This window comes from Melozone crissalis, unplaced genomic scaffold (assembly GCF_028551555.1).
Source record: "Melozone crissalis strain CALT ecotype California unplaced genomic scaffold, PUWL_Pcris_2 ptg000207l_1, whole genome shotgun sequence".
Classification (NCBI taxonomy): Eukaryota; Metazoa; Chordata; class Aves; order Passeriformes; family Passerellidae; genus Melozone; species Melozone crissalis.
Genome location: NW_026535971.1, coordinates 49,825 through 76,700, shown reverse-complemented (window position 1 = coordinate 76,700; position 26,876 = coordinate 49,825). Strand labels below are relative to the sequence as shown.

General features: G+C 53.9%; 3 protein-coding genes across 3 annotated transcripts in view; all 3 read right to left on the bottom strand.

The window, feature by feature from the left end:
• The window catches only part of LOC128949217 (transcription activator BRG1-like), a gene marked incomplete at its 3' end in the record, with an annotated part of 47,893 nt that extends 38,447 nt beyond the window's left edge, over window positions 1-9,446 (bottom strand). The window contains 5 exon segments of the mRNA XM_054294071.1: window positions 2-83; window positions 2,537-2,669; window positions 4,954-5,168; window positions 6,578-6,630; window positions 9,306-9,446. Of these exon segments, the coding sequence (XP_054150046.1) occupies window positions 2-83; window positions 2,537-2,669; window positions 4,954-5,142 (404 nt within the window).
• Window positions 9,342-16,583, bottom strand: LOC128949216 (zinc finger protein 271-like). Its single transcript, XM_054294070.1, has 6 exons — window positions 16,579-16,583; window positions 13,873-13,992; window positions 13,546-13,806; window positions 12,654-13,488; window positions 11,763-12,590; window positions 9,342-9,662 (listed from the first exon to the last, which is right to left on the bottom strand). Exons 1-6 carry the CDS (start codon window positions 16,581-16,583, stop codon window positions 9,342-9,344), a joined length of 2,370 nt encoding a protein of 789 aa, XP_054150045.1.
• Window positions 16,584-17,159: 576 nt separating this feature from the next.
• Window positions 17,160-26,876, bottom strand: part of LOC128949215 (uncharacterized) — a 41,409-nt gene continuing 31,692 nt past the window's right edge. Inside the window, 5 exon segments of the mRNA XM_054294069.1 lie at window positions 17,160-17,769; window positions 19,728-20,774; window positions 22,253-22,940; window positions 24,486-25,320; window positions 25,399-25,467. Of these exon segments, the coding sequence (XP_054150044.1) occupies window positions 17,315-17,769; window positions 19,728-20,774; window positions 22,253-22,940; window positions 24,486-25,320; window positions 25,399-25,467 (3,094 nt within the window). The 3' untranslated portion in view covers window positions 17,160-17,314.

Below are 26,876 nucleotides of genomic sequence, written 5' to 3'. Positions count from 1 at the left end.
AGCCGCGGCGGAGCTGCCGGAGGGGCCGTTGGAGGGGACGGGGCTGGAGGCGTGCTCGGAGCCGCCCAGAGGGGAGGGGTAACCTGAGGGACACAGAAAAATGGGTGGGGAGATGTTGAATCCATCCCCGAGGCAGCTGGAATTGGAAATCTGCTCCCCAGTCCATCCCTGAGGCATTTGGGGATGGGTATTTCATTCCAAAATCTGTCCTTGAGGTATTTGGAATGGGAATGCCATTCCCAATCCATCCCTGAAGCGTTTAGAAAGAGAAATCCCATCCCAATCCATCCCTGAGGCACCTGGAATGGGAAATCCCATGACCAATTTATCCCCGAACCATTTGAAATGGGAAATCCCATTCTCAACCCAACCTTAAGGCAGATGGAACGGGAATCTCACTCCTAATCCATTTGAAGGATTTGGAATGGGAAATCCTACTCCCAATCCATCCCTGAGGTAGTTGGAATGGAAATCCCATTCCCAACCCATACTTGAGTAATTTGGGATGAGAAATCCCATTCCCAACCCATCCCTGAGGCAATTGGGATGGAAATCCCATTTCCAGTCCATCCCTAAAACGTTTGGAATGGGAAATTCTATTCCCAGTTCATCCTTCAGGTAGTTGAAATTGGAAATTCCATTCCCAATCCATCCCTGAGGCAGTTGGAATAGAAATTCCATTTCCCATCCATCCTGATGCAGTTAGAATGGGAAATTCCATTCCCCAATCCATCCCTGATGCAGTTGGAATGGGAAATCCCATTCCCAATCCATCCCTAAACAATTTGGAATGGGAAATTTCATTCCCAATCCATCCTTGAGGCATTTGAAATGGAAATCCCATTCCAAATCACATATCCTTGAGGCAGCTGGAATGGGAAATCCCATCCCCAATTTATCCCTGAACCATTTGGAATAGGAAATCCCGTTCCCAAACCATCCTTGAGGCATTTGGGATGGGAATTTCACTCCCAATCCATCCCTGAGGCAGCTGGAATTGGAAATCTGCTCCCCAGTCCATCCCTGAAGCAGCTGGAATGGGAAATTCCATTCCAAATTTATCCCTGAACCATTTAGAATGGGAAATTCCATTCCCAATCCATCCCTGAAACATTTGGAATGGGAAATTCCATTCCCAATCCATCCTTGAAGAATTTGGAACAGGAATCTCGCTCCTAATCCAACCTTGAGGTAGTTGGAATGCAAATCCCATTCCCAATCCATCCCTGATGCAGTTGGAATAGAAATTCCATTCCCAATCCATTCTTGAGGCATTTGGAAAGAGAAATCCCATTCCCAATCCATTCCTGAAGGTCTTAGAAAGAGAAATCTGCTCCCAAATCCATCCCTGAGGCAGCTGGAAGGGGAATTTCAATCCCAATCCATCCCTGATGCAGTTGGAATGGGAAATCCCATTCCCAATCCATCCCTGAGGCAGTTAGAATTGGAAATCCCATTTCCAATTTATCCCCGAGGCATTTGGAATGGGAAATTCTATTCCCAGTTCATCCTTGAGGCAGTTGGAATTGGAAATTCCATTCCCAACCCATCCCTAAGGTAGCTGGAATGGGAAATCCACTCCCAAATCTGTTAGGCAGGAATAAAGAGCAAGGAATTTGCACCCAAAATCCAAATTCAGGATTTGGACTCAGTTCCTCCCCTTCCCACGATCCCTATTTTGGGAATGCTGAAAACCTCCCAAAATCCAAGGATTTTCCAGAGATTTTCCAACGATTTCCCAAGGATTTTCCCAACTATTCCCCAAAGATTTTCCCAGGATTTTCCCCAATGATTTTCCCAACGATTTTCCCTGGATTTGCCCCAATGATTTCCCCAATGATTTTCCCAGGATTTTCCCAAGGATTTTCCCAGGATTTTCCAAGGATTTTCCAAGGATTGTCCCAACGATTTTCCCTGGATTTGCCCCAATGATTTTGCCAATGATTTCCCCAATGATTTTCCCAGGATTTTCCAAGGATTTTCCCAATGATTTTCCCTGGATTTTCCAAGGATTTGGTCACCATCCCCTCCCACCACAATACTAATTTTGGGAATGCTGAAAACCTCCCAAAATCCAAGGATTTTCCAAGGATTTTCCCCAATGATTTTCCCAGGATTTTCCAAATGATTTTCCCTGGATTTTCCCAATATTTTTTCAATGATTTTCCCAGGATTTTCCCCAAGGATTTTCCCAAAGATTTCCTGAGGATTTTCCCAATGATTTTCCCAGGATTTTCCCAAGGATTTTCTCATTACTTTCCCAAGGATTTTCTCAATGATTTTCCCAGGATTTTCCAAGGATTGTCCAAGGATTTTCCCAAGGATTTCCCCAAGGATTTCCCAATGATTTTCCCAACGATTTTCCCTGGATTTTCCCAATGATTTTCCAAGGATTTTCCCAATGATTTTCCCTGGCTTTGCCCAGGATTTTCCCAATGATTTCCCCAATGATTTTCCCAGGATTTTCTCAATGATTTTCCCAGGATTTTCCCACATTTTCCCAAGAATTTTCCCAGGATTTCCCCACGCTCCCAACCTTGGGAATGCTGATCCATGGGGCTGGGGGGGGGTCCCATCCCCGCGTGCCCCCCCGGGCGCATCCCCATTCCCTTCATCTGCCCGTAGCGAGGATCCTCCGCCATTCCCTTCTCGTGCATCGCGTCCAGGGGCTGCAAAAAAACATCCCAAAAAATCAGGGAAATCCTGGAAAAATTCTGTTCCAAACCCATAAAATAATATCCCAAAAAATCAGGGAATTCCTGGAAAAAATTCTGTTCCCAACCCACCCAACCCTAGAGAATTACATCCCAAGAAATCAGAGAATTCCTGGAAAAATTCTGCTCCCAACCCACAGAAATATATCCCAAAAAATCAGAGAATTCATGAAAAAATTCTTTTCCCAAACCACCCAACCCGCAGAATTATATCCCAAAAAATCAGAACATTCCTGCAGGAATTCCACAGAATTCTATCCCAAAAACTCGGAGAATTCCTGGAAAAAATTCTGTTCCAAACCCACAGAATTATATTCCAAAAAATCAGAGAATTCCTGGAAAAAATTCTGCTTCCAACCCACAGAATTATATCCCAAAAATTCAGAGGGTTCCTGGAAAAAAATCTGCTTCCAACCCACAGAATTATATTCCAAAAATTCAGAGAATTCCTGGAAAAAATTCTGCTTCCAACCCACAGAATTATATCCTGAAAATTCAGATTTCAGCAGATTTCACCATTTTTTTCTTCTCTTCTCCACCTTCCTCTCCTTCTTCTCTATCTTCTGTTTCTTCTTCTTCACCTCCTTCTTCTCCTCCTTCGTCTTCACCTTCTTCTCTTCTTCTCCACCTTCCTCTCCTTTTCCATCTTCTTCTTCACCTCCTTCTTCTTCTCCATCTTCTTCTTCACCACCTTCTTCTCCCTCTTCACCTTCTAGTTCACCTTGTTCTTCACCTTCCTCTCCTCCTTCTTCTCCATCTTCTTCCTCACCTCCTTTGATTTTGGAATTCTGGGATTCCTCACCTTGGATGGTCCCAAAACCATCAAGCCCAAACCTGAAGGTTTTTGAGGTCTGGAAATCTGGAATTCTGGGATTTTGAGGTCTGGAATTCTGGAATTCTGGGATTTTGAGGTCTGGAATTCTGGGATTTTGAGGTCTGGAATTCTGGGATTCCTCACCTTGGATGGTCCCAAAACCATCAAGCCCAAACATGAAGGGTTCTGAGGTCTGGAATTCTTGAATTTTGAGGTCTGGAATTCTGGAACTTTGAGGTCTAAAATTGTGGAATTGTGGAATTTGGAGGTCTGGAATTGTGGAATTCTGCAATTTTGAGGTCTGGGATTCTGGAATTCAATGATTTCAAGGTCTGGGATTCTGGAATTTTGAGGTCTGGAATTTTGAGGTCTGGAATTCTGGAATTCTGAGTTCTGGAATTCTGAGTTCTGGAATTCTGGGATTCTGAGGTCTGGAATTGTGGAATTCTGGAACTCTGGAATTTTGAGGTCTGGATTTGTGGGATTCTGGAATTTTGAGGTCTGGAATTCTGAAATTCTGGAATTTTGAGGTCTGGAATTCTGGAAATCTGGAATTTTGATGTCTGGAATTGAGGGATTCTGAGGTTTGGGATTCTGGAATTCTGGAACCCTGAAATTTTGGAATTTTGAGGTCTGGGATTCTGGAATTCTGGAACTCTAAGGTCTGGAACTCTGGAATTCTGGAATTTTGACGTCTGGAATTCTGGAATTTTGGAAATTTGAGGTCTGGAATTGTGGGATCTCACTCACCTTGTGCAGGGGGTGGATGGTCCCAACCCCACCAATCCCACCCAAAACTGAAGGTTTTTGACATCTGGAATTCTGGAATTTTGGGGTCTGGAATTCTGGGATTTTGAAGTCTGGAATTCTGAGGTCTGGAACTCTGGAATTCTGGGACTCTGAGGTCTGGAATTGTGGGATTCTGAGGTCTGGAATTCTGGAGTTATGAGGTCGGGAATTGTGGAATTCTGGAATCCTGAGGTCTGGGATTCTGAGATTCTGGAATTCTGGGATTCTGAAATTTTGAGGTCTGGGATTCTGAGATTCTGGAATTCTGAAATTTTGAGGTCTGGGATTCTGGAATTTGGAGGTCTGAAATTGTGGAATTCTGGGATTTTGGGGTCTGGAATTCTGGGATTCTGAAGTCTGGGATTCTGGAATCCTGAATTTCTGAGGTCTGGAATTCTGAAATTCTGGAATTCTGAGCTCTGGAATTCTGGAATTTTGAGATCTGGGATTCTGAGGTCTGGAATTCTGGAACTGTGGAATTTTGGGATTTTGGCGTTCCCGACTCACCTTGTGCAGGGGGTGGATGGTCCCAACCCCACCAATCCCACCCAAAACTGAAGGTTTGTGACATCTGGAATTCTGAGGTCTGGAATTCTGGAATTGTGGAATTTTGGGATTTTGGCGTTCCCGACTCACCTTGTGCAGGGGGTGGATGGTGTCGGGCGCGTAGCCCGGCGCCGGCAGCGCGTGCCCGGAGTGCCCGGAGTGGCCGGAGCCGGGGGAGGGGCCGGGGGAGGGGCCCAGCATGGAGCTGGGGGAGGGGCCGGGCCCGGGGGAGGGGCCGGGCCGGGGGGTCCCGCCCAGGGGGGGCTCCGGGGTGGCCATGTCACATCAGGGGCTGGCAACGGCACCTGGAACGGGGAAATGTGGGTTAATTAGCACAATAATTAATGATTAATGATTAATAATTGATTATTAATAATTCAGGGATTGAGAGAGAGCCAGGGGATCCCGCCCAGGGGGGGATCCGGGGCGGCCATGTCACATCAGGGGCTGGCAACGGCACCTGGAACGGGGAAATGTGGGTTAATTAGCACAATAATTAATGATTAATGATTAATAATTGATTATTAATAATTCAGGGATTGAGAGAGAGCCAGGGGATCCCGCCCAGGGGGGGCTCCGGGGTGGCCACGTCACATCAGGGGCTGGCAACGGCACCTGGAATGGGGAAATATGGCAATAATTAATGACTAATCAATCATTATTAATAATTTATTATTAATTATTAAACATTAATTATTAATAAAGGGATTGAGGGAGAGCCAGGGGGTCCCGCCCACGGGGGGCTCCGGGGTGGCCATGTCACATCAGGGGCTGGGAACGGCACCCGGAACGGGGAAATATGGTAATGATTAATGATTAATAATTAATAATTGATAATTAATAATTGATAATTAATAATTAATAATTCTGGGATTGAGGGAGAGCCAGGGGGTCCCGCCCAGGGGGGGCTCTGGGGTGGCCATGTCACATCAGGGGCTGGGAATGGCACCTGGAATGGGAATTTTGATTAATTATAGGAATAATCATTAATTAATAATAATTAATAATTGATAAGTAATGACAAATAATTCTGGAACTGAAGGAGCATCAGGTGGGAAATGTCCTTCCCAATTCATGGCCAAGGAATGAGCAAGGAACTCTCCACAGTTTGTGCTCCTCAGGCAGGAGGAATTAAAAAATAAAGATTTAAAATAAAATTAGGCAATTAAAATTTAAAATAATTTCATTTCAATTAAATAATTAAAATCTAATTATTTAAATAATTAAAATCTAATTAATTTTTTTTCTTCATTTATTACACCATTCTTCCTCTTTTTCATTGATTTTTTATTTAATTAAAATTATTTCATTTCAATTAAATAACTCAAATTTCTTTGAAATTTTCTCCATTCTTCCTCTTTTTAATTTCATTTAATTTTTTATTTAATTAAAATTATTTAATTTTAATTAAAGAATTTAGATTCAATTCCTTGAAATTTTCTCCATTCCTCTTTTCTTCATTTACTTTAATTTTTTTATTTAATACGAATTATTTTATCTTAATTAAATAATTTCAATTAGTTATTTGAAATTTTCTCCATTCCTCCTCTTTTTAATTTCATTTTTCATTCAATAAGAATTATTTCATTTTCATTTTAATAATTACAATTTTATTATTTGAAATTTTCTCCATTCCTCATCTTTTTGATTTAATTTAATTTAATTTAATTTAATTTAATTAATTTAACTTAATTTAATGTATGAAATCACCTACCTAAGGGCATGGCAGTCCTCAATGCCTCGCAGGGACGAGCTCCTAACATTAGGCTGGGGAAAAAAATGAGAATTAATTAGGAATTAATTAGGGAATTTCATTATCCAACAGCATTAGCAGAGCAGAAAATTCCTAAAAAATGGGAATTTCCTCATGGATGAGGCAAATTTGGGGGATTTTGGAGGAATTTCCAAACAGGATTCCCAAAAATATAACTGGGATTTTTAAATGGAATTCCCAAAAATATAACTGGGATTTTTAAATGGAATTCTCAAAAATATAATTGGGATTTTTAAATGGAATTCCTAAAAATATAATTGGGATTTTTAAATGGGATTCCCAAAAATGTAATTTGGATTTTTAAATGGCATTCCCAAAAATATAATTGCGATTTTTAAATATAATTTTTTGGGAAGGGTCTCAGTTTGGAGGGGGGGTCCAAGGGGGGGGTTCAGTGTCCTCAGGAAGGACAAAACCAGAAAAAATCCCGGAATATTTTGGGGGGAAAAAAGGGAAATTTGTGTGAAGATTTTGGGATATGGAGGAAAAGGAGGGAGAAAAAAGGGAATTTAATTTAGGGGGTGTGGGAAAAGCGGATTTGGGAGGAAATAGGGGGATAAAAAGGGGGGAAATGGGGGATTTAGGATGGGGGGGATCCTGTGAGGGGAGACTGATCCTGAGGGGGCTGAGGGGGGATTCTGTGAGGGGACCCCAAGATGGACGATCCTCTGAGGGGAAATAAATCCTGAGGGGGCTGAGGGAGAATCTTCTGAGGGGATTCCATGAGGGGATTCCAAGATGGACGATCCTCTGAGGGGAAATAAATCCTGAGGGGGCTGAGGGAGAATCCTCTGAGGGGATTCCATGAGGGAATTCCAAGATGGAGGATCCTCTGAGGGGGAATTGATCCTGAGGGGGCTGAGGGAGAATCCTCTGAGGGGATTCCATGAGGGAATTCCAAGATGGATGATCCTCGGAGGGGGGATTGATCCTGAGGGGCCTGAGGGAGAATCCTCTGAGGGGATTCCATGAGGGGGGATCCCAAGATGGAGGATCCTCTGAGGGGAAATAAATCCTGAGGGGGCTGAGGGAGAATCCTCTGAGGGGATTCCATGAGGGAATTCCAAGATGGAGGATCCTCTGAGGGGGAATTGATCCTGAGGGGGCTGAGGGAGAATCCTCTGAGGGGATTCCATGAGGGTGGACCCCAAGATGGAGGATCCTCTGAGGGAGGATCAATCCTGAGGGGGCTGAGGGAGGTTCTGAGGAGGGGGGATCCTCTGAGGGGGGATCCCATGAGGGGATTCCATGAGGGGGAATCGATCCTGGAGGGTTGAGGGAGAATCCTCTGAGGGGAACCTTTGAGGGGATCCTCTGAGGGGAAATAAATCCTGAGGGGGCTGAGGGGGGATCCCAAAATGGAGGATCCTCTGAGGGGGAATCAATCCTGAGGGGCCTGAGGGAGGATCCTCTGAGGGAACCTTTGAGGGGATCTTCTTAGGGGAAATTGAGGGGGGATCCTGAGGGGATTTCATGAGACGGGATCAATCCTGGGGAGACTGAGGGGAGATTTTCTGAGGGGATCCCATGATGGAGGATCCTCTGAGGGGGGATTGATGCTGAGGGGCCTGAGGGAGAATCCCCTGAGGGGATTCCATGAGGGGGGATCAATCCTGAGGGGGGATGCCATGAGAGGATCAGTCCTGAGGGGGCTGAGGGGGGATTTTCTGAGGGGAACCTTTGAGGGGATCCTCTGAGGGGGGTTCAGTCCTGAGGGAGCCGAGGGAGGATCCTCTGAGGGGGGACTCCTTGAGAGGGGATGAATCCTGAGGGGAAGCTTTGAGGGAGGATCAATCCTGAGGGAGGATCCTAGGAGGGGAATCTTCAAGGGGAGATCAATCCTGAGGGGGCTGAGGGAGGTTCTGATGAGGGGGGATCCTCTGAGGGAATCCTATGAGGGGGGATCCCATGAGGGGACCCATCCTGAGGGGGATTCTCTGTGGGGGGATCAATCCTGAGGGGTTGAGGGGGGAACCTGAGGGGATTCCATGAGTGGGGATCAATCCTGGGAAGGCTGAGGGGGAATCAGTCCTGAGGGGACTGAGGGGGGATTTTCTGAGGAGAACTTTTGAGAGGATCTTATGAGGGGGGATCTTCTGAGGGGAACCTTTGGGGCAATCTTATGAGAGGGGATAAATCCTGAGGAGCTGAGGGGGATCCTCTGAGGGGATTCTCTGAGGAGGGATAAATCCTGAGGGAGCTGAGGGGGAGATCGATCCTGAGGGGATCCCATGAGCGGGGATCCTATGAGGGCATCCATCCTGAGGGGGATCCTCTAAGGGGAACCTTTGAGGGAATCCTCTGAGGGAGGATGGTATGAGCAGATCCTCTGAGGGGATCAATGCTGAGGGGAACCTTTGAGGGGATCCTCTGAGGGAGAATCGATCCTTAGGGGCTGAGGAAGGTTCCTATGAGGGAATATCCTATGAGGGGGGATCGATCTTGACGGGGTTAAGGGGGGAACCTATGAGAGGGCATCAATCTTGAGGGGGCTGAGGGGGGATCCTATGAGGGGATCGATCCTGACGGGGCCGAGGGGGTCCCGCTCTTGTGAGCGGGAGGAGAACGCCAAGGCCCCGCGCTGAGGGCGCCGCCGGTGCCGAACAAAGGGCCCGTGACCCTAGCGGGCCGCCGTATCCACCCCTCACCCCCCCTCAGCCGCCCTTACCGGAGCCGGAGCCTTTCCCGGAGCCCTTCCCGAGGCTCATCCCGGCCCGATCCCGACGCGATTCCGAGCCCGGTGCCGGCAGGGGGAACAAAGGAGCCGCCGGAGCCGCCGCCGCCGCCTCAGGGAGCGCCGGGCCCGCGCCTGCGCGTCCCGCCCCACGCCGCCGCCCCGCCCACCGCTCGCGCTCAGCCAATGGCGCGGCGAGCCGGCGCCGGCGCGGCCAATGAGAGGCGAGCGGAGGGACGCGCGCGCGGCTCCTAGGGCTCCGCCCACAGAAGGAACAGCCAATGGGAACGCGGCGCGCTGCCCCCCCACAGTAAAGGCAAGGAGGGTGGAAGGGCAGGCCACGCCCACACGCTGTGCGGCAGCCAATAGGAGGCGAGCAGGGCCGATTCCCCCCCGTCCCCAGCCTGACTGAGCTGTCAGTCACTCATCCAGCCAGCCAATCAGCGCGGCGTCCTCCCTCCGCGGCCAACGAGGAGGCGGGGACTGGAGCGGGGAGAGGCAGGGCTTGAACGCCGCGCATGCGCAGAGCGCGCGGCACTGCGGCGGGGGGGAGGGGCGGGAGAGAAGCAGGGCTCCGGTGGGGGAGGGGCGGAAAAGGGGGAGGGGATCCCCGGATTTTGGGGGGTCCCAGCGATTTGAAGGATTTTGGGGGTCCCAGTTCAGGGAGATCCCGAAATCTGGGGGGGTCCCAAAGATTTGGGGGATTTTGGGAGGGTCCCAGTCCAGGGGGATCCCAAAATTTGGGGGGTCCCAGGGATTTTGGAGGTTTTGGGGGTCCCAGGCCAGAGGGATCCCGAGATTTGGGGGGATCCCAGGGATTTTGGGGGTCCCAGTGCAGGGGAATCCCGAAATTTGGGGTCTCCAGAGATTTTGGGGGCTCCCAGGGATTTGGGGGATTTTGGGGGGTCCCAGTGCAGGGAGATCTCAAAATTTGGGGTTCCCAAGGATTTTGGGGGGGGTCCCAGGGATTTGGGGGTCTCGATCCAGGGTGATCCTATAACTTTGGGGGTCCCAATCCAGAGGGATCCCAGAATTTGGGGGGGTCTCAGTCCAGATGAATCCCAAGATTTTGGGGGTCCCAATCCAGGGCGGTCCCAGGGATTTTGGGGGTCCCAGTCCAGGGGGAACCCGAGATTTGGGGGGTCCCTGAAATTTGGGGTGTCCCAGGGATTTTGGGGGGGATTTGGTGGTCCCAGTCCAGGGGGATCCCCGAATTTGGGGGGTCTCAGGAATTTTGGGGGATTTTGGGGGTCCCAGTCCAGGAGGATCCCAAGATTTTGAGGGTCAAATCCAGGGAGGTCCCAGGGATTTCTGGGGTCCCAGTCCAGGGTGATCCCTGGATTTGTGGGGTCCCAGGAATTTTGGGGGATCCCATTCCAAGGCACCCAGCACCCCCCTCATCCCCTGGAAGATCCCCCCCATGTCCCAAACCTTGTCTTCGTTCCAATATCTTTATTTTTAAGCTCAGATTTAGAAAGGACAAAGAGAAATAAAAAGAAAATCCAGGGGAGCCAGGAGGACGAGGGACCTTCAGCCAGGTGGGCTCCAAACCTGGATCTCCAGGGTTCTGCACACCTGGGACCATCCAGAGCAGATCCTCCCGTGGTGGAGAAGACATCCAAGGATATCTGGTGTGGGTTAAGACCACCAAAAGATGGAAAAAATGAGATTTTTCTGGGTTAGAAGTTGACAAATTCAGGAGGATGTGGAGCCTTCAGCCAGGTGTCTTCTTAACCTGGATCACCTGGGTTCTGCCCACCTGGGCTCACAGGGGATTGATGGTGGAGAAGACCTCCAAGTGTTGCTGAAGACCACCAAAAGATGGAAAAAATGAGATTTTTCTGGGTTATAAGTTGATAAATCCAGGAGGATGAGGAGCCTTCAGCCAGGTGTCTTCTCAACCTGGATCAAGGGGGTTCTGCCCACTGGGGACCATCCAGAGCAGATCCTCCCATGGTGAAGAAGACGTTCAAGGCTATCTAGTGTTGCTGAAGACCACCAAAAGATGGAAAAAACGAGATTTTTCTGGGTTAGAAGTTTACAAATCCAGGAAGATGTGGAACCTTCAGCCAGGTGTCTTCTCAACCTGGATCAAGGGGGTTCTGCCCACCTGGGCTCACGGGGGATCAATCCATCATGGGAGATGGATTGATGGTGGAGAAGACCTCCAAGTGTTGCTGAAGACCACCAAAAGATGGAAAAAATGAGATTTTTCTGGGTTAGAAGTTTACAAATCCAGGAGGATGTAGAACCTTCACCCAGGTGTCTTCTCAACCTGGATCAAGAGGGTTCCTCCCACCTGGGCTCACTGGGGACCATCCAGAGCAGATCCTTCCATGGTGGACAGATTGATGGTGGAGAAGACATCCATATCTTCTTAAAACCACCAAAAGATGGAAAAAATGAGATTTTTCTCCTTCAGAAGTTGACCAATTGAGGAGGATGAGGAACCTTCCCCCAGGTGTCCTCCAAACCTGCGTTCCGCCCACCGGGGACCACCCAGGTCGGCTTCTCCTGCGGGCCACGGACCTGGAGCAGCTCGCGAAGCTCCTCCCGCGCCCTGCACCGATGCTTGACCAAATTGCAGCTCTGCGAGAAGCTCCTCCCGCACCGGGGACACTCGTAGGGCCGCTCCCCGGTGTGACACCTCCGGTGGGCCACCAGCCCCGAGCTCTGCGAGAAGCTCTTCCCGCACTCCCCGCACTCGTAGGGCCGCTCCCCGGTGTGGCTCCTGTGGTGGACAACCAGGCTGAAGCTGGCGCTGAAGCTCTTCCCGCACTGCCAGCACACGTAGGGACGTTCTCCGGTGTGGGTCCTCCTGTGCTTGACCAGCGTGGAGTTGTGCTTGAATCCCACCCCGCAGTCGGGACAGCGGAAGGGCCTCTCGTCCGTGTGGACGCGCTGGTGGAGGAGGAGATCGGACGCGGTGTGGAAGCTCTTCCAGCACCGGTCGCACTCGTAGGGCCTCTCGCCGGTGTGGATGCGCTGGTGGACCACCAGGGCTGAGCTGCTCTTGAAGCTCTTCCCGCAGTCGGGGCAGCGAAACGGCCGCTCCTCGGCGTGGCTGCGCCGGTGCTTGAGGAGCGTGGCGGTGGTGTAGAACCTCTGGTGGCATTGGTCGCACTCGTAGGGCCTCTCCTCAACGCGGTCGCTCTGGTGGATGACCAGGCTGGAGATCTCCTCACACTCGTAGGGTCTCTCCTCAACGTGGTCGCTCTGGTGGATGACCAGGTTGGAGGTCTCACTGAAGTTCTCCTCACACTCCTCAGTGTGGTTCCTCTGGTGGACAATCAGGCTGGAGCTCCCACTGAAGTTCTCACACTCGTAGGATCTCTTCTCAACATGGTGGACAACCAGGCTGGAGCTCTCACTGAAGTTCTCCTCAACGTGGTCCTTCTGGTGGACAACCAGGCTGGAGCTCTTGCTGAAGTTCTCACACCTCTCCTCAGCGTGGTCCTTCTGGTGGACGATCAGCCTGGAGCTCCCACTGAAGTTCCTCTCACACTCATAGGGTCTCTCCTCAGCGTGGTCCCTCTGGCGGATGATCAGGCTGGAGCTCTCTCTGAAGTTCTCACACTCGTAGGGTCTCTCCTCAACGTGGTCGCTCTGGTGGATGATCAGGCTGGAGCTCCCACTGAAGTTCTCCTCGGCGTGGTCCTTCTGGTGGACAACCAGGCTGGAGCTCTTGCTGAAGTTCTCACACCTCTCCTCAGCGTGGTCCTTCTGGTGGACAATCAGCCTGGAGCTCTCATTGAAGTTCTTACACTCGTAGGGTCTCTCCTCGATGTCGTCCCTCTGGTGGATGACCAGCCTGGAGCTCCCACTGAAGTTCTCCTCACACTCATAGGGTCTCTCCTCAGCCCTCTGGTGGACGACCAGGCTGGAGCTCCCACGGAAGTTCTCCTCACGCTTCTCACGGTGGATGAACCGGGGTTTCACCAGCTTGGAGTTGTCACTGAAGCTCTGCCCACCCTCCAGAAGGCGGAACGGCTTCTCCTCCACGTGTGAGCGCTGGTGCACCACGAGCTCCCCGACGCTCTTGAACCTCCGATTGCACTGCTCGCACTCGTAGGGCCTGTCCCCAGCGTGGCTCCTCTGGTGGACAATCAGATTGGAGCTGTTGGTGAAGCCCTTCCCGCACTGAGGACACTCGTAGGGACGTTCCCCGGTGTGGCTCCTGTGGTGGACGATCAGCTGCGAGCTCCTGCTGAAGCTCTTCCCGCACACCCCGCACTCGTAGGGCCTCTCCCCGCTGTGCGTCCTCTGGTGGACCACCAGGTAGGAGCTGGTGCTGAAGCTCTTCCCGCACTGCCCGCACGCGTAGGGACGCTCCCCGGTGTGGACCCTCCGGTGGGTGGTGAGCGTGGAGTTCTCCCTGAACCCCTTCCCGCAGTCGGGACAGCGGAACGGCCGCTCCTCGGTGTGGATCTTCTGGTGACCACGGAGCGTGGAGCTGCTCTGGAACCTCTTCTTGCACACATCGCACTCGTAGGGCCTCTCCCCGGTGTGGTTCCTCTGGTGGACGATCAGGTGGGAGCTGGTGCTGAAGCTCTTCCCGCACAGCCCGCACTCGTAGGACCTCTCGCCGTTGTGCATCTTCTGGTGGACGATCAGGTAGGACCTGGTGTTGAAGCTCTTCCCGCACACCCCGCACACGTAGGGGCGTTCCCCCGTGTGGATCCTGCGGTGGCGCACCAGGGATGATCTCCACTTGAAGCTCTTCCCACACTCGGAGCACCTGTGGGGCTTCTCCTGCCCACCCTGGAGCTGCTCATGGAGCCCCAGCTCTGAGCTCTGACCCTGGTCCAAGTTGGGATGTTCAACCTCTGATCCCTCCTGTTGTTCCATGTGGATCTTCTGGTGGGCAACCAGGTGGGAACTCACCTTGAAGCTCCTCCCACACTCGGAGCACTTGTGGGGCTTCTTCTCCTCATCCTGGAGCTGCTCATGGAGCCCCAGCTCGGATCTCTGAGCCCCTCCATGGCCCAGGCTGGCTCTTGCCCCCTCGGATCCCCGCGCTCTGCCTTTGCAGCCCCTCCTGCTCAGGGATCTCCGCGGCTTCTCCTCCCCGTTGGCTTCTCCCTGCCGAGCCGTGGAGCCGCTCCAAACGGCCTCTGCCACCAGCTCCTCGCTGCTCTCCATGCTCAGCTCCTGCTCGGGGGGAGCAAGGACAAGGACACGATGGGATTTGCCCCCGTGGGGACAAGGACACGATGGGATTTGCCCCCGTGGGGACAAGGACACGATGGGATTTGCCCCCGTGGGGACAAGGACACGATGGGATCTGCCCGCATGGGGACAAGGACACGATGGGATTTGCCCCACAAGGACACAACGGAATTTGGGATTTGCCCCACAGGGACAAGTTCAGGACAGGATTTGCCCCACAATTCAGGATGGGATTTGCCCCACAAGGACACGATGGGATTTGCCCCACAGTTCAAGTTCAGGACGGGATTTGGGATTTGGGATTTGCCCCACAATTCAGGACAGCATTTGGGATTTGCCCCACAAGGACACGATGCGATTTGCCCCACAATTCAGGACGGCATTTGGGATTTGCCCCCATCCCAACATGGGATTTGCCCCAAAATTCAGGGTGGGATTTGTGATTTGCCCCACAAGGACACGATAGGATTTGCCCCACAATTCAGGACAGCATTTGGGATTTGCCCCCATCCCAGGACAGGATTTGCCCCCACCCCCCTTTTTCCCCCCCCAGGCCGGGCTGGCAGCTGCCCCAGCACACAGAGGGTTAAAAGGGGCCCTGCCTTCCTCGAGATTTCCTGAAAAATCTCTTTTTTTAGGGTTTTTTCCCCTCTCCTGAGCAGCTGAGGAGCCTCTGGGGAAAAGATAAACAAGAATTATCTGCGGCTGTGGAATGCAACAGCCGCGGCCGGGATTGGGCCGCACTGGGTGTTTTTAATTTATATTTAATTTGTTTTTAAATCATGGCCAATCACGGGGAGCAGGCTCGGATTCTCTCAGGGTCAGCAGCTTTTGTTATCATTCCTTTCAGGGTTTTTTCCTTTTGAGCCTTCTACAGAAATCTTTTCTTCTATTTTTAGAATGGTATTAATGTATAATTTTCTTCTAAAATAATATTTATCTTTAAATATACAATTTTAATTATCAGCTATATTATATATATACAGTTTTAATATATTATTTTCTTTAAATACAATATATGTCTTAAAAATATAATTTAAATAATTATATTAATATAAATAGTTTTAATATATATTTCTCTTTAAATATAATACAATATAAAAAGATAATAAATACATTTTAATTAATATATTAATATATATAATTTAATTCTATGATTTTCTTTGAATATAATATATATCATAAAGTAACAAATATATTTTTAAGTAAGATATATTGTTTTAATGTATAATTTTCTCTTATTATAATATATAATAAAAAAATAAATATAATTTTAATTAAGAGCTATATTAATATCTACCATTTTAATAAATAATTATCTTTAAATATATATCATAAAATAACAACTATAATTCCAATTAATATATATAGTCTTAATATTTATTTTATTTAATATAATATATATCATAAAAATATATTTTAATTAATATATATTATAATATATGGAGTTTTAATACATAATTTTCTTTTAATACAATACCTATCATAAAATATCGTAATATACATCATAAAATAATAAATAATAACTAATACAAAAAATAAATCAGCGCTCCCAGTTCCCTCCCCGTGCTCCCAGTTCCCTCCCAGCGCTCCCAGTTCCCTCTCAGCGCTCCCAGTACCGCTCTCAGCGCTCCCAGTACCGCTCCCAGCGCTCCCAGTAAGACCGAGCTCCCCCATCCGCGCTCACCTGCGAGCTCCGGGGGTGATGCGGCCGCTCTTCCTCCCGGTCCTCCTCTTCCTCTGTCCCTCCTCTTCCTCCTCCTTGTCCCCCGTGTCCCTCCTCCTCCTCTTCCTCCTCTTCTCGCCTCCTGCTCCTCCTTTCCTTCCTCCTCAGTCCCTCCTCTTCCTCCTCCTGCTCCTCCTTCTCTCCCTACTCTCTGCACTGGGAGCGATACTGGGAGCGCTGGGAGGGAACTGGGAGCGCTGGGAGGGAACTGGGAGCGCTTTCCCTGCCGGTGCCGCTCTTACTGGGAGCGCTGGGAGGGAACAGCGCCGGGCGGCGGGCGGGGCCGGCCTGAATGGGCGTGGTTATGCAAATCCAGGAGCGATCGCACGCTGCGATTGGTGGGTGGGAGGAGCGCTGGGTTTGCTCGGTGACGTCATGGCTGGGTTTGGGGGGAGCGGAGCGTTCAGTGAGAGGGGAGCGGGAGTGGGAACGGGGACAAGGAATGGGAAATGGAACCGGGAATGCAGAAAGGGAATGGGAATGGGGAGCGGGAATGGGAATGGGGACAGGGAATGGGGACGGGGAGCGGGAATGGGGACCGGGAATGGGGACAGGGAATGGGGACAGGGAATGGGGAGAGGGAATGGCAATGGGGACAGGGAATGGGGACAGGGAATGGGAATGGGGCCCAGGAATGGGGACAGGGAATGGCAATGGAAACGGGAATGGGGACAGGAAATGGCAATGGAACCCGGAACGGAGACAGGAAATGGGAGTGGGGACCGGGAATGGGGACAGCGAATGGGGACCGAGAATGGGGACAGGGAATGGGAACCATGGGGTGCCCAAAGTCCTGAGGAAGCCCCAAATCTGTCCCAGGAACCCTCAACTCCCTCTGGCCCAGCATCCCCCTCATCCCCTGGAAGATCCTCCCATGTCCCAAACCTTGTCTTCGCTTAATATCTTTATTTTTAAGCTCAGATTTAGAAAGGACAAAGAGAAATAAAGAAAAAATCCAGGCCACGGGGAGCCAGGAGGATGTGGAGCCCCTAAGCCAGGTGTGCTCCAAACAGGGATCACCTGGGCTCTGCCCACCTGGGATCACCCAGAGCTCTGAGACCACCAGAGCTGGAGCAGATCACAAAGTTCTTCCCACCCAGGGTGGACTCTAATGCTGGGTGCGTTGGTGCTGGGTCAAGTTGAAACTCCGGGAGAAGCTTTTCCCACAGTGGGGACACTTGTAGGGCCTCTCCCCGGTGTGGATGCGCTGGTGCTTGCGGAGATCGCCGCTGCTCGCAAAACTCTTCTGGCACTGATCACACTCGTAGGGCCTCTCCCCAGTGTGGCTCCTCAGGTGGGCAGTCAGGTGGGAGCTCTCTGTGAACCCCTTCCCACACTGGGGACACTCGTGGGGTCTCTCCCCGGTGTGGATGCGCCGGTGGACGATGAGGTGGGAGTTGTGCCTGAAGCTCTGCCCGCAGTCAGGGCAGTGGAACGGCCTCTCCTCGGTGTGAATGAGCTGGTGACTGAGGAGATGGGAGCTGCTCCGGCACCTCTTCCCACACTGATCACACTCGTAGGGCCTCTCCCCGGTGTGGATCATCCGGTGCCTGTTGAGGGTGGAGACGCGGTTGAAGCGCTTCCCGCAGTCGGGACACTGGAAGGGCCTCTCGTCCGTGTGTGAGCGCTGGTGCACCACGAGATCACCGCTGCTCAGAAACCTCTTCTGGCACTGATCACACTGGTAGGGTCGTTCCCCCATGTGGCTCCTCTGGTGGTAAATCAGGTTGGACTTGGACACGAAGCTCTTCCCGCACTCCCCACACTCGTAGGGTCGTTCCCCCGTGTGTATCTTCAGGTGATCAGTCAGGCAGAATCTCCTCCTGAAGCTCTTCCCACACTCCGAGCACCTGTGGAGCTTCTCCTGCCCGCCCTGGAGCTGCTCATGGAGCCCCAGCTCGGATCTCTGAGCCCCTCCATGGCCCACGCTGGCTCTTGCCCCCTCGGATCCCCGCGCTCTGCCTTTGCAGCCCCTCCTGCTCAGGGATCTCCGCGCCTTCTCCTCCCCGTTGGCTTCTCCCTGCCGAGCCGTGGAGCCGCTCCAAACGGCCTCTGCCACCAGCTCCTCGCTGCTCTCCATGCTCAGCTCCTGCTCGGGGGGAGCAAGGACAAGGACACGATGGGATTTGCCCCCGTGGGCACAAGGACACGATGGGATTTGCCCCCATGGGGACAAGGACACGATGGGATTTGCCCCCGTGGGCACAAGGACACGATGGGATTTGCCCCCATGGGGACAAGGACACGATGGGATTTGCCCCCGTGGGCACAAGGATACGATGGGATTTGCCCCCATGGGGACAAGGACACGATGGGATTTGCCCCCGTGGGGACAAGGACACGATGGGATTTGCCCCCATGGGGACAAGGACACGATGGGATTTGCCTCCCCTGCCCCACAAAAACCCTCCCGGAGACCCCCGCGATGGGGTCGGACCGAGCTTCCCCTCTCCGCTCACCTGCGGGCTCCGGGGGGCGATGCCGGCGGGGCCGGGGCAGCTGCGGCCCGAGCGCGGGAACCGAGTGGTGTTGGGACGCCTCTTCTTCCCGGTGTTCCCGTTACGTTGTCCCTCCTCTTCCTTTGTCCCTCCTCTTCCTCCTCCTCCTTCTTTCCCCTCCTCCTCTTCCTCCCGCTCCTCCTCCGCTCCGAGTCCCGCCCGGGCAGCGCCGGCACCAAAATACAGGCGGGGTGGAGGGCGTGGTTATGCAAATCCCGGAGCGATCGCGCGCCGGGATTGGTGGGAGGGAGGAGGGCGGGGTTTCCTCGGTGATGCCATGGCGTGGGGGGGGCAGCTGGAGCGTCCGGAGAGAGCGGAGCGGGAATGGGGACCGGGAATGGGGACCGGGAATGGGGACCGGGAATGGGAACAGGGAATGGGGACCGGGAATGGGGACCGGAACAAGGAATGGAGACTGGGAAGGGGAATGGAACCAGGAATGCGGACAACGACCGGGAATGGGGACGGGGAATGGGTACTCGGAATGCGGACAAGGAATGTGAACAGGAAATGGAGACCAGTATAGGGGACAGCAACTGAGAATGGGGACAAGGAATGGAGGCAGGGAATGGGGACCCAGACTGGGGAGAAGGAACGGGAATGGGAATAGGGACAGGGAATGGGGACCGTGGGGTGCCCGAAATCCTAAGGAAGCCCAAAATCTGTCCCAGGAACCCTCAACTCCCTCAGGCCCAGCATCCCCCTGACACCCTGGAAGATCCTCCCATGGCCACATCCTCGTCTTGGTTCAACGTCTTTATTATCAACCTCGGACTTAGAAAAGTGTATAAAAATGACAAAGAGATATAAAAAGAAAATCCAGGCTATGAGGAGCCAGGTGGATGTGGAGTCCCCAGCCAGGTGTTCTTCAAGCATGGGTCAAGGGGGCTCTGCGCACCTGGGCTTACTGGGGACCATCCAGAGCAGATCCTCCCGTGTGAGATGGAGCTGGAGAAGGCCAAAGAACTCTTCCCACCAAGGGCTGCCCTCAGTGCTGGCTCTTCTGGTGTCTGGTCATGCTGCCGCTTGTGGTGAAGCCCTTCCCACACTGGGGACACTGGTAGGGTCTCTCTCCAGTGTGGATGCGCCGGTGGGTGATGAGGGCACGGTTCCGCTTGAATCCCACCCCACAATCAGGACAGCGGAAGGGCTTCTCATCCGTGTGGATGCGCTGGTGCAGGAGGAGATCAGACGTCGCCCGAAACCTCTTCTTGCACTGATCACACTCGTAGGGCCTCTCCCCGGTGTGGCTCCTGAGGTGGGCAGTCAGGTGGGAGCTCTGCCTGAAGCTTTTCCCACACTGGGGACACTCGTGGGGTCTCTCCCCGGTGTGGATGCGCCGGTGGACGATGAGGCCAGAATTGTGTCTGAATCCCTTCCCGCAGTCACGGCACCAGAACGGCTTCTCCTCGGTGTGGATGCGCTGGTGACTGAGGAGATCAGAGCTCCTCAGGAACCTCTTTTCACACTGATCACACTCGTAGGGTCGTTCCCCAGTGTGGCTCCGCAGGTGGGCAGTCAGGCTGGAGCTCTGGATGAAACCCTTCCCACACTGCGGACACTCGTAGGGCCGCTCCCCAGTGTGGATGCGCCGGTGGACGATGAGGGCAGACTTGTGCCTGAATCCCTTCCCGCACTCACGGCAGCGGAACGGCCTCTCCTCGGTGTGGATGAGCTGGTGGCTGAGGAGCTCGGAGCTGGTCAGGAACCTCTTCTGGCACTGACCACACTCGTAGGGCCTCTCCCCGGTGTGGATGCGCCGGTGCTTGTGGATATCCCCGCGGCGCTTAAACCTCTTCTTGCACTGATCACACTCATATGGTCTCTCCCCACTGTGAATGCGCCGGTGGGTGGTGAGAGTGGAATTTTCCCTGAATCCCTTCCCACAATCAGGACAGCGGAACGGCCGCTCCTCAGTGTGAATCCGCTGGTGACGGAGCAGATGGGAGCTGCTCAAGAACCTCTTCTTGCACACATCACACTCGTAGGGTCGTTCCCCCGTGTGGATTCTGCAATGCTGCATCAGGCAGGATCTCCTCTTGAAGCTCTTCCCACACTCGGAGCACTTGTGGGGCTTCTCCTGCCCACCCTGGAGCTGCTCATGGAGCCCCAGCTCGGATCTCTGAGCCCCTCCATGGCCCACGCTGGCTCTTGACCCCTCGGATCCCCGCGCTCTGCCTTTGCAGCCCCTCCTGCTCAGGGATCTCCGCGCCTTCTCCTCCCCGTTGGCTTCTCCCTGCCGAGCCGTGGAGCCGCTCCAAACGGCCTCTGCCACCAGCTCCTCGCTGCTCTCCATGCTCAGCTCCTGCTCTGGGGGAGCAAGGACAAGGACACGATGGGATTTGCCCCCATGGGGACAAGGACACGATGGGATTTGCCCCCGTGGGGACAAGGACACGATGGGATTTGCCTCCCCTGCCCCACAAAAACCCTCCCGGAGACCCCCGCGATGGGGTCGGGCCGAGCTCCCCCTCTCCGCTCACCTGCGGGCTCCGGGCGGCGACGCCGGCGGGGCCGGGGCAGCTGCGGCCCGAGCGGGGGAACAGCGTGGTGTTCGGACGCCTCTTCTTCCCGCTCTTCCTTTTCCTTTGTCCCTCCTCTTCCTCCCCCTCCTTCTCCCCCTCCTCTTCCTCCCGCTCCTCCTCCGCTCCGAGTCCGGCCCGGGCAGCGCCGGTACCAAAATACAGGTGGGGTGAGGGCGTGGTTATGCAAATCCAGGGCCGATCGCGCCCCGGGATTGGTGGGACGGAGGAGCGCGGGATTAGCTCGGTGACGTCAAGGCGGGGACGGGGAGCTGGAGCGTCCGGAGAGAGGGTAGCCGGAATGGGGACCGGGAATGGGGACCGGGAATGGGAACAGGGAATGGGGACCGGGAATAGGAACCGGGACAAGGAATGGAGACTGAGAAGGGGAATGGAACCGGGAATGCAGACAACGAACGGGAATGGGGACGGGGAATGGGTACCCGGAATGCGGACAGGGAATGTGAACAGGAAATGGAGACCAGTATAGGGGACAGCAACTGAGAATGGGGACAGGGAATGGAGGCAGGGAATGGGGACCCAGACTGGGGAGAAGGAACGGGAATGGGAATAGGGACAGGGAATGGGGACCGTGGGGTGCCCGAAGTCCTAGGGAAGCCCAAAATCTGTCCCAGGAACCCTCAACTCCCTCAGGCCCAGCATCCCCCTGACACCCTGGAAGATCCTCCCATGGCCACATCCTCGTCTTGGTTCAACATCTTTATTATCAACCTCGGACTTAGAACAGTGTATAAAAATGACAAAGAGATATAAAAAGAAAATCCAGGCTATGAGGAGCCAGGTGGATGTGGAGTCCCCAGCCAGGTGTTCTTCAAGCAGGGGTCAAGGGGGCTCTGCACACCTGGGCTCACGGGGGACCATCCAGAGCAGATCCTCCTGTGTGAGATGGAGCTGGAAAAAGCCAAAGAACTCTTCCCACCCAGGGCTGCCCTCAGTGCTGGCTCTTCTGGTGTCTGGTCATGCTGCCGCTTGTGGTGAAGCCCTTCCCACACTGGGGACACTGGTAGGGTCTCTCCCCAGTGTGGATGCGCCGGTGGGAGATGAGGGCACGGTTCCGCTTGAATCCCACCCCACAATCAGGACAGCGGAAGGGCTTCCCATCCGTGTGGATGCGCTGGTGCAGGAGGAGATTGGATGGGGCTTGAAACGTCTTCTTGCACGGATCACACTCGTAGGGCCTCTCCCCGGTGTGGCTCCTCAGGTGGGCAGTCAGGTGGGAGCTCTGGATGAAGCTTTTCCCACACTGGGGACACTCGTGGGGTCTCTCCCCGGTGTGGATGCGCCGGTGGGTGATGAGGTGGGAGTTGCGCCTGAATCCCTTCCCACACTCACGGCAGTGGAACGGCCTCTCCCCGGTGTGAATGAGCTGGTGGCTGAGGAGCTCGGAGCTGCTCAGGAACCTCTTCTGGCACTGACCACACTCGTAGGGCCTCTCCCCGGTGTGGCTCCTGAGGTGGGCATTCAGGCTGGACCTGTCTCTGAAGCTCTTCCCACACTGGGGACACTCGTAGGGTCTCTCCCCGGTGTGGATGCGCCGGTGGATGATGAGGGTGGAGTTGTGTCTGAATCCCTTCCCGCAGTGAGGGCAGTGGAACGGCTTCTCCTCGGTGTGAATGAGCTGGTGACGGAGGAGCTGGGAGCTTCTCAGGAACCTCTTCTGGCACTGACCACACTCGTAGGGCCTCTCCCCGGTGTGCCTCTTCAGGTGGACAGTCAGGTCGCATCTCCACCGGAAGCTCTTCCCACACTCGGAGCACTTGTGGGGCTTCTCCTGCCCACCCTGGAGCTGCTCATGGAGCCCCAGCTCGGATCTCTGAGCCCCTCCATGGCCCAGGCTGGCTCTTTCCCCCTCGGATCCCCGCGCTCTGCCTTTGCAGCCCCTCCTGCTCAGGGATCTCCGCGGCTTCTCCTCCCCGTTGGCTTCTCCCTGCCGAGCCGTGGAGCCGCTCCAAACGGCCTCTGCCACCAGCTCCTCGCTGCTCTCCATGCTCAGCTCCTGCTCGGGGGGAGCAAGGACAAGGACACGGTGGGATTTGCACCCGTGGGGACAAGGACACGATGGGATTTGCCCCCGTGGGGACAAGGACACGATGCGATTTGCCTCCCCTGCCCCACAGAAAACCCTCCCGGAGACCCCCGCGATGGGGTCGGGCCGAGCTCCCCCTCTCCGCTCACCTGCGGCCTCCGGGGGGCGATGCCGGCGGGGCCGGGGCAGCTGCGGCCGGAGCGGGGTTGCGGCCGTTCCTCCTCTTCCTTTTCCTCCTGCTCCTTCTGTCACTCTTCCTCTTCCTCCTCCTCTTCCTTTGTCCCTCCTCTTCCTCCCCCTCCTTCTCCCCCTCCTCTTCCTCCCGCTCCTCCTCCGCTCCGAGTCCCGCCCGGGCAGCGCCGGCACCAAAATACAGGCGGGGTGAGGGCGTGGTTATGCAAATCCGGGAGCGAGCGCGCGCCGGGATTGGTGCGAGGGAGGAGCGCGGGGTTTGCTCGGTGACGTCATGGCGGGGGGGGCAGCTGGACCGTCCGGAGAGAGCGGAGCGGGAATGGGGACCGGGAATGCGAACAGGGACGGGAAATGGAGACTGGGAAGGGGAATGGAACCGGGAATGCGGACAGTGACCGGGAATGGGGAAGGGGAATGGGTACAGGAAATGCGGACAAGGAATGTGAACAGTAAATGGAGACCAGTATAGGCCACAGCAATTGAGAATGGAGACAGGTAATGCAGGCAGGGAATGGGGACCCAGAGTAGGGAGAAGGAGCAGGAATGGGAATGGGAATAGGGAATGGGGACCGTCGGGTTTCTAAAGTCCTAAGGAAGCCCCAAATCTGTCCCAGGAACCCTCAACTCCCTCTGGCCCAGCATCCCCCTCATCCACTGGAAGATCCCCCCATGTCCACATCCTTGTCTTGGTTCCATGTCTTTATTATTAACCTTGGATTTAAAAAGGAGTATAAAAATAACAAAGAGGAAAAAAAGGAAATCCAGGCCACGAGGAGCCAGGAGGATGTGGAGCCCCCAGCCAGGTGTGCTGCAAGCAGGAGTCAAGGGGGCTCTGCCCACCTGGGCTCACTGGGCACCATCCAGAGCAGATCCTCCTGTGTGAGATGGAGCTGGAGAAGGGCACAGAGCTCTGCCCACCCAGGGCTGCCCTCAGTGCTGGCTCTGTAGGTGTCTGGTCATGCTGCTGCTTGTGGTGAAGCCCTTCCCACACTGGAGACACTCGTGGGGTCTCTCCCCAATGTGGATGCGCCGGTGGGTGATGAGGGCACGGTTCCGCTTGAATCCCACCCCACAATCAGGACAGCAGAAGGGCTTCTCATCCGTGTGGATGCGCTGGTGCAGGAGGAGATCGGACGTCGACCGAAACCTCTTCTTGCACTGATCACACTCATAGGGCCTCTCCCCGGTGTGGCTCCTCAGGTGGGCAGTCAGGTGGGAGCTCTGGATGAAGCTTTTCCCACACTGGGGACACTCGTGGGGCCTCTCCCCGGTGTGGATGCGCCGGTGGGTGATGAGGTGGGACTTGTGTCTGAATCCCTTCCTGCACTCATGGCAGTGGAACGGCCTCTCCCCGGTGTGAATGAGCTGGTGACTGAGGAGATGGGAGCTGCTCAGGAACCTCTTCTGGCACTGACCACACTCGTAGAGTCGTTCCCCAGTGTGGCTCCTCAGGTGGACAATCAGGTTGGAGCTCTGCCTGAAGCTTTTCCCACACTGGGGACACTCGTGGGGTCTCTCCGCCGTGTGGATGCGCTGGTGCTTGCGAAGTTCACCGCTGCGCTTAAACCTCTTCTTGCACTGATCACACTCATATGGTCTCTCCCCAGTGTGAATGCGCCGGTGGGTGCGGAGAGTGGAATTTTCCCTGAATCCCTTCCCACAATCAGGACAGCGGAACGGCCGCTCCTCGGTGTGAATCCGCTGGTGACGGAGCAGATGGGAGCTGCTCAGGAACCTCTTCTTGCACACATCACACTCGTAGGGTCGCTCCCCCGTGTGGATTCTGCAATGCTGCATCAGCCAGGATCTCCACCTGAAGCTCTTCCCACACTCGGAGCACTTGTGGGGCTTCTCCTGCCCATCCTGGAGCTGCTCATGGACCCCCAGCTCTGAGCTCTGACCCTGGTCCAGGGTGGGTTTTTCCCCCTCAGATCCCGTGTGGATTCTCTGGTGCACAATCAGGCAGGATCTCCTCCTGAAGCTCTTCCCACACTCCGAGCACCTGTGGGGCTTCTCCTCCCCACCCTGGAGCTGCTCATGGAGCCCCAGCTCGGATCTCTGAGCCCCTCCATGGCCCAGGCTGGCTCTTTCCCCCTCGGATCCCCGCGCTCTGCCTTTGCAGCCCCTCCTGCTCAGGGATCTCCGCGCCTTCTCCTCCCCGTTGGCTTCTCCCTGCCGAGCCGTGGAGCCGCTCCAAACGGCCTCTGCCACCAGCTCCTCGCTGCTCTCCATGCTCAGCTCCTGCTCGGGGGGAGCAAGGACAAGGACACGATGGGATTTGCCCCCATGGGGACAAGGACACGATGGGATTTGCCCCCATGGGGACAAGGACACGATGGGATTTGCCTCCCCTGCCCCACAAAAACCCTCCCGGAGACCCCCGCGATGGGGTCGGGCTGAGCTCCCCCTCTCCGCTCACCTGCGGCCTCCGGGCGGCGATGCCGGCGGGGCCGGGGCAGCTGCGGCCGGAGCGGGGAAACCGCGTGGTGTTGCGGCGCCTCTTCCTCCCGGCGTTCCTGTTCCGTTGTCCCTCCTCTTCCTCCCGCTCCTCCTCCGTTCCGAGTCCGGCCCGGGCAGCGCCGGCACCCAAAAGCATCCTGAGGGAGAGGGCGTGGTTATGCAAATCTTAGAGCGATCGCGCGTTTGGATTGGTGGGAGGGAGGAGCCCGGGCTTTGCTCGGTGACGTCATGGCGGGGACCAGGAATGGGAATGGGGACCAGGAAAGGAAAAGGGACCCTGCTGTGTTCTCAGGGCTCGCAAGATGTGGGAAGAGATGAAAATTTTGACTCCATTTTTTAATTTTTCAGAAAGCTGAATATGTATTTTTTATTATTCATATCTAATATTAAAAGAAAGTGCTATATTAAATATATACTAAAATATTAGTAAAAAAGAAAATCAATAGAAAGCTAGAAAATAATAGAAAAGAATGATAATAAAATCTTGTGAGTGACCAGAGAGTCTGAGACAGCTCAGCTTTGATTGGGCACCCGAGACCAATCAAAGACGAAATTGCTGCATTCCACAGCAGCAGATAAGTTGTGTTTATATGTTAATTTCTGAGGCCTCTCATCTTCTCAGGAGAAAAAGATCCCAAGGAAAAGTTTTTTTAATAAAATGTGCCAGTGACAGGAGCGTGAATACTGGACTGCGAATACAGGAGAGGGGCTGGGATTGGGAGCAGGAATCAGAAAATGGGAATGGGAGAGGAAATAGAGAAATGCGAATTAGGGACTGGAATAGGAAAAGGAGAACAAAACAGTAAATAGAGAACTGGGAATTAGGGACTGGAATAGGAAAATGGGAACAGGACAGGGAATACGAGAATGGCAACTGGACAGAGATTATGGGACAGGGCCAAGTATTGAGACAGGAATGGGATCTGGACTCCGATGAGAGCAGGATCCTGG

Coding starts and splice junctions, on each gene's coding strand:
- LOC128949216 (XM_054294070.1), bottom strand. Junction 13,807..13,872: donor AGGTCCTACGAGTGCGGGCT/GTGCGGGAAGAG, acceptor CACCGGGGAGAG/GCCCTACGAGTGCGATGTGT. Junction 9,663..11,762: donor TGGAGGACACCTGGGGGAAG/GTTCCTCATCCT, acceptor GCTGCCGCACAG/CGTGTGGGCGTGGCCTGCCC.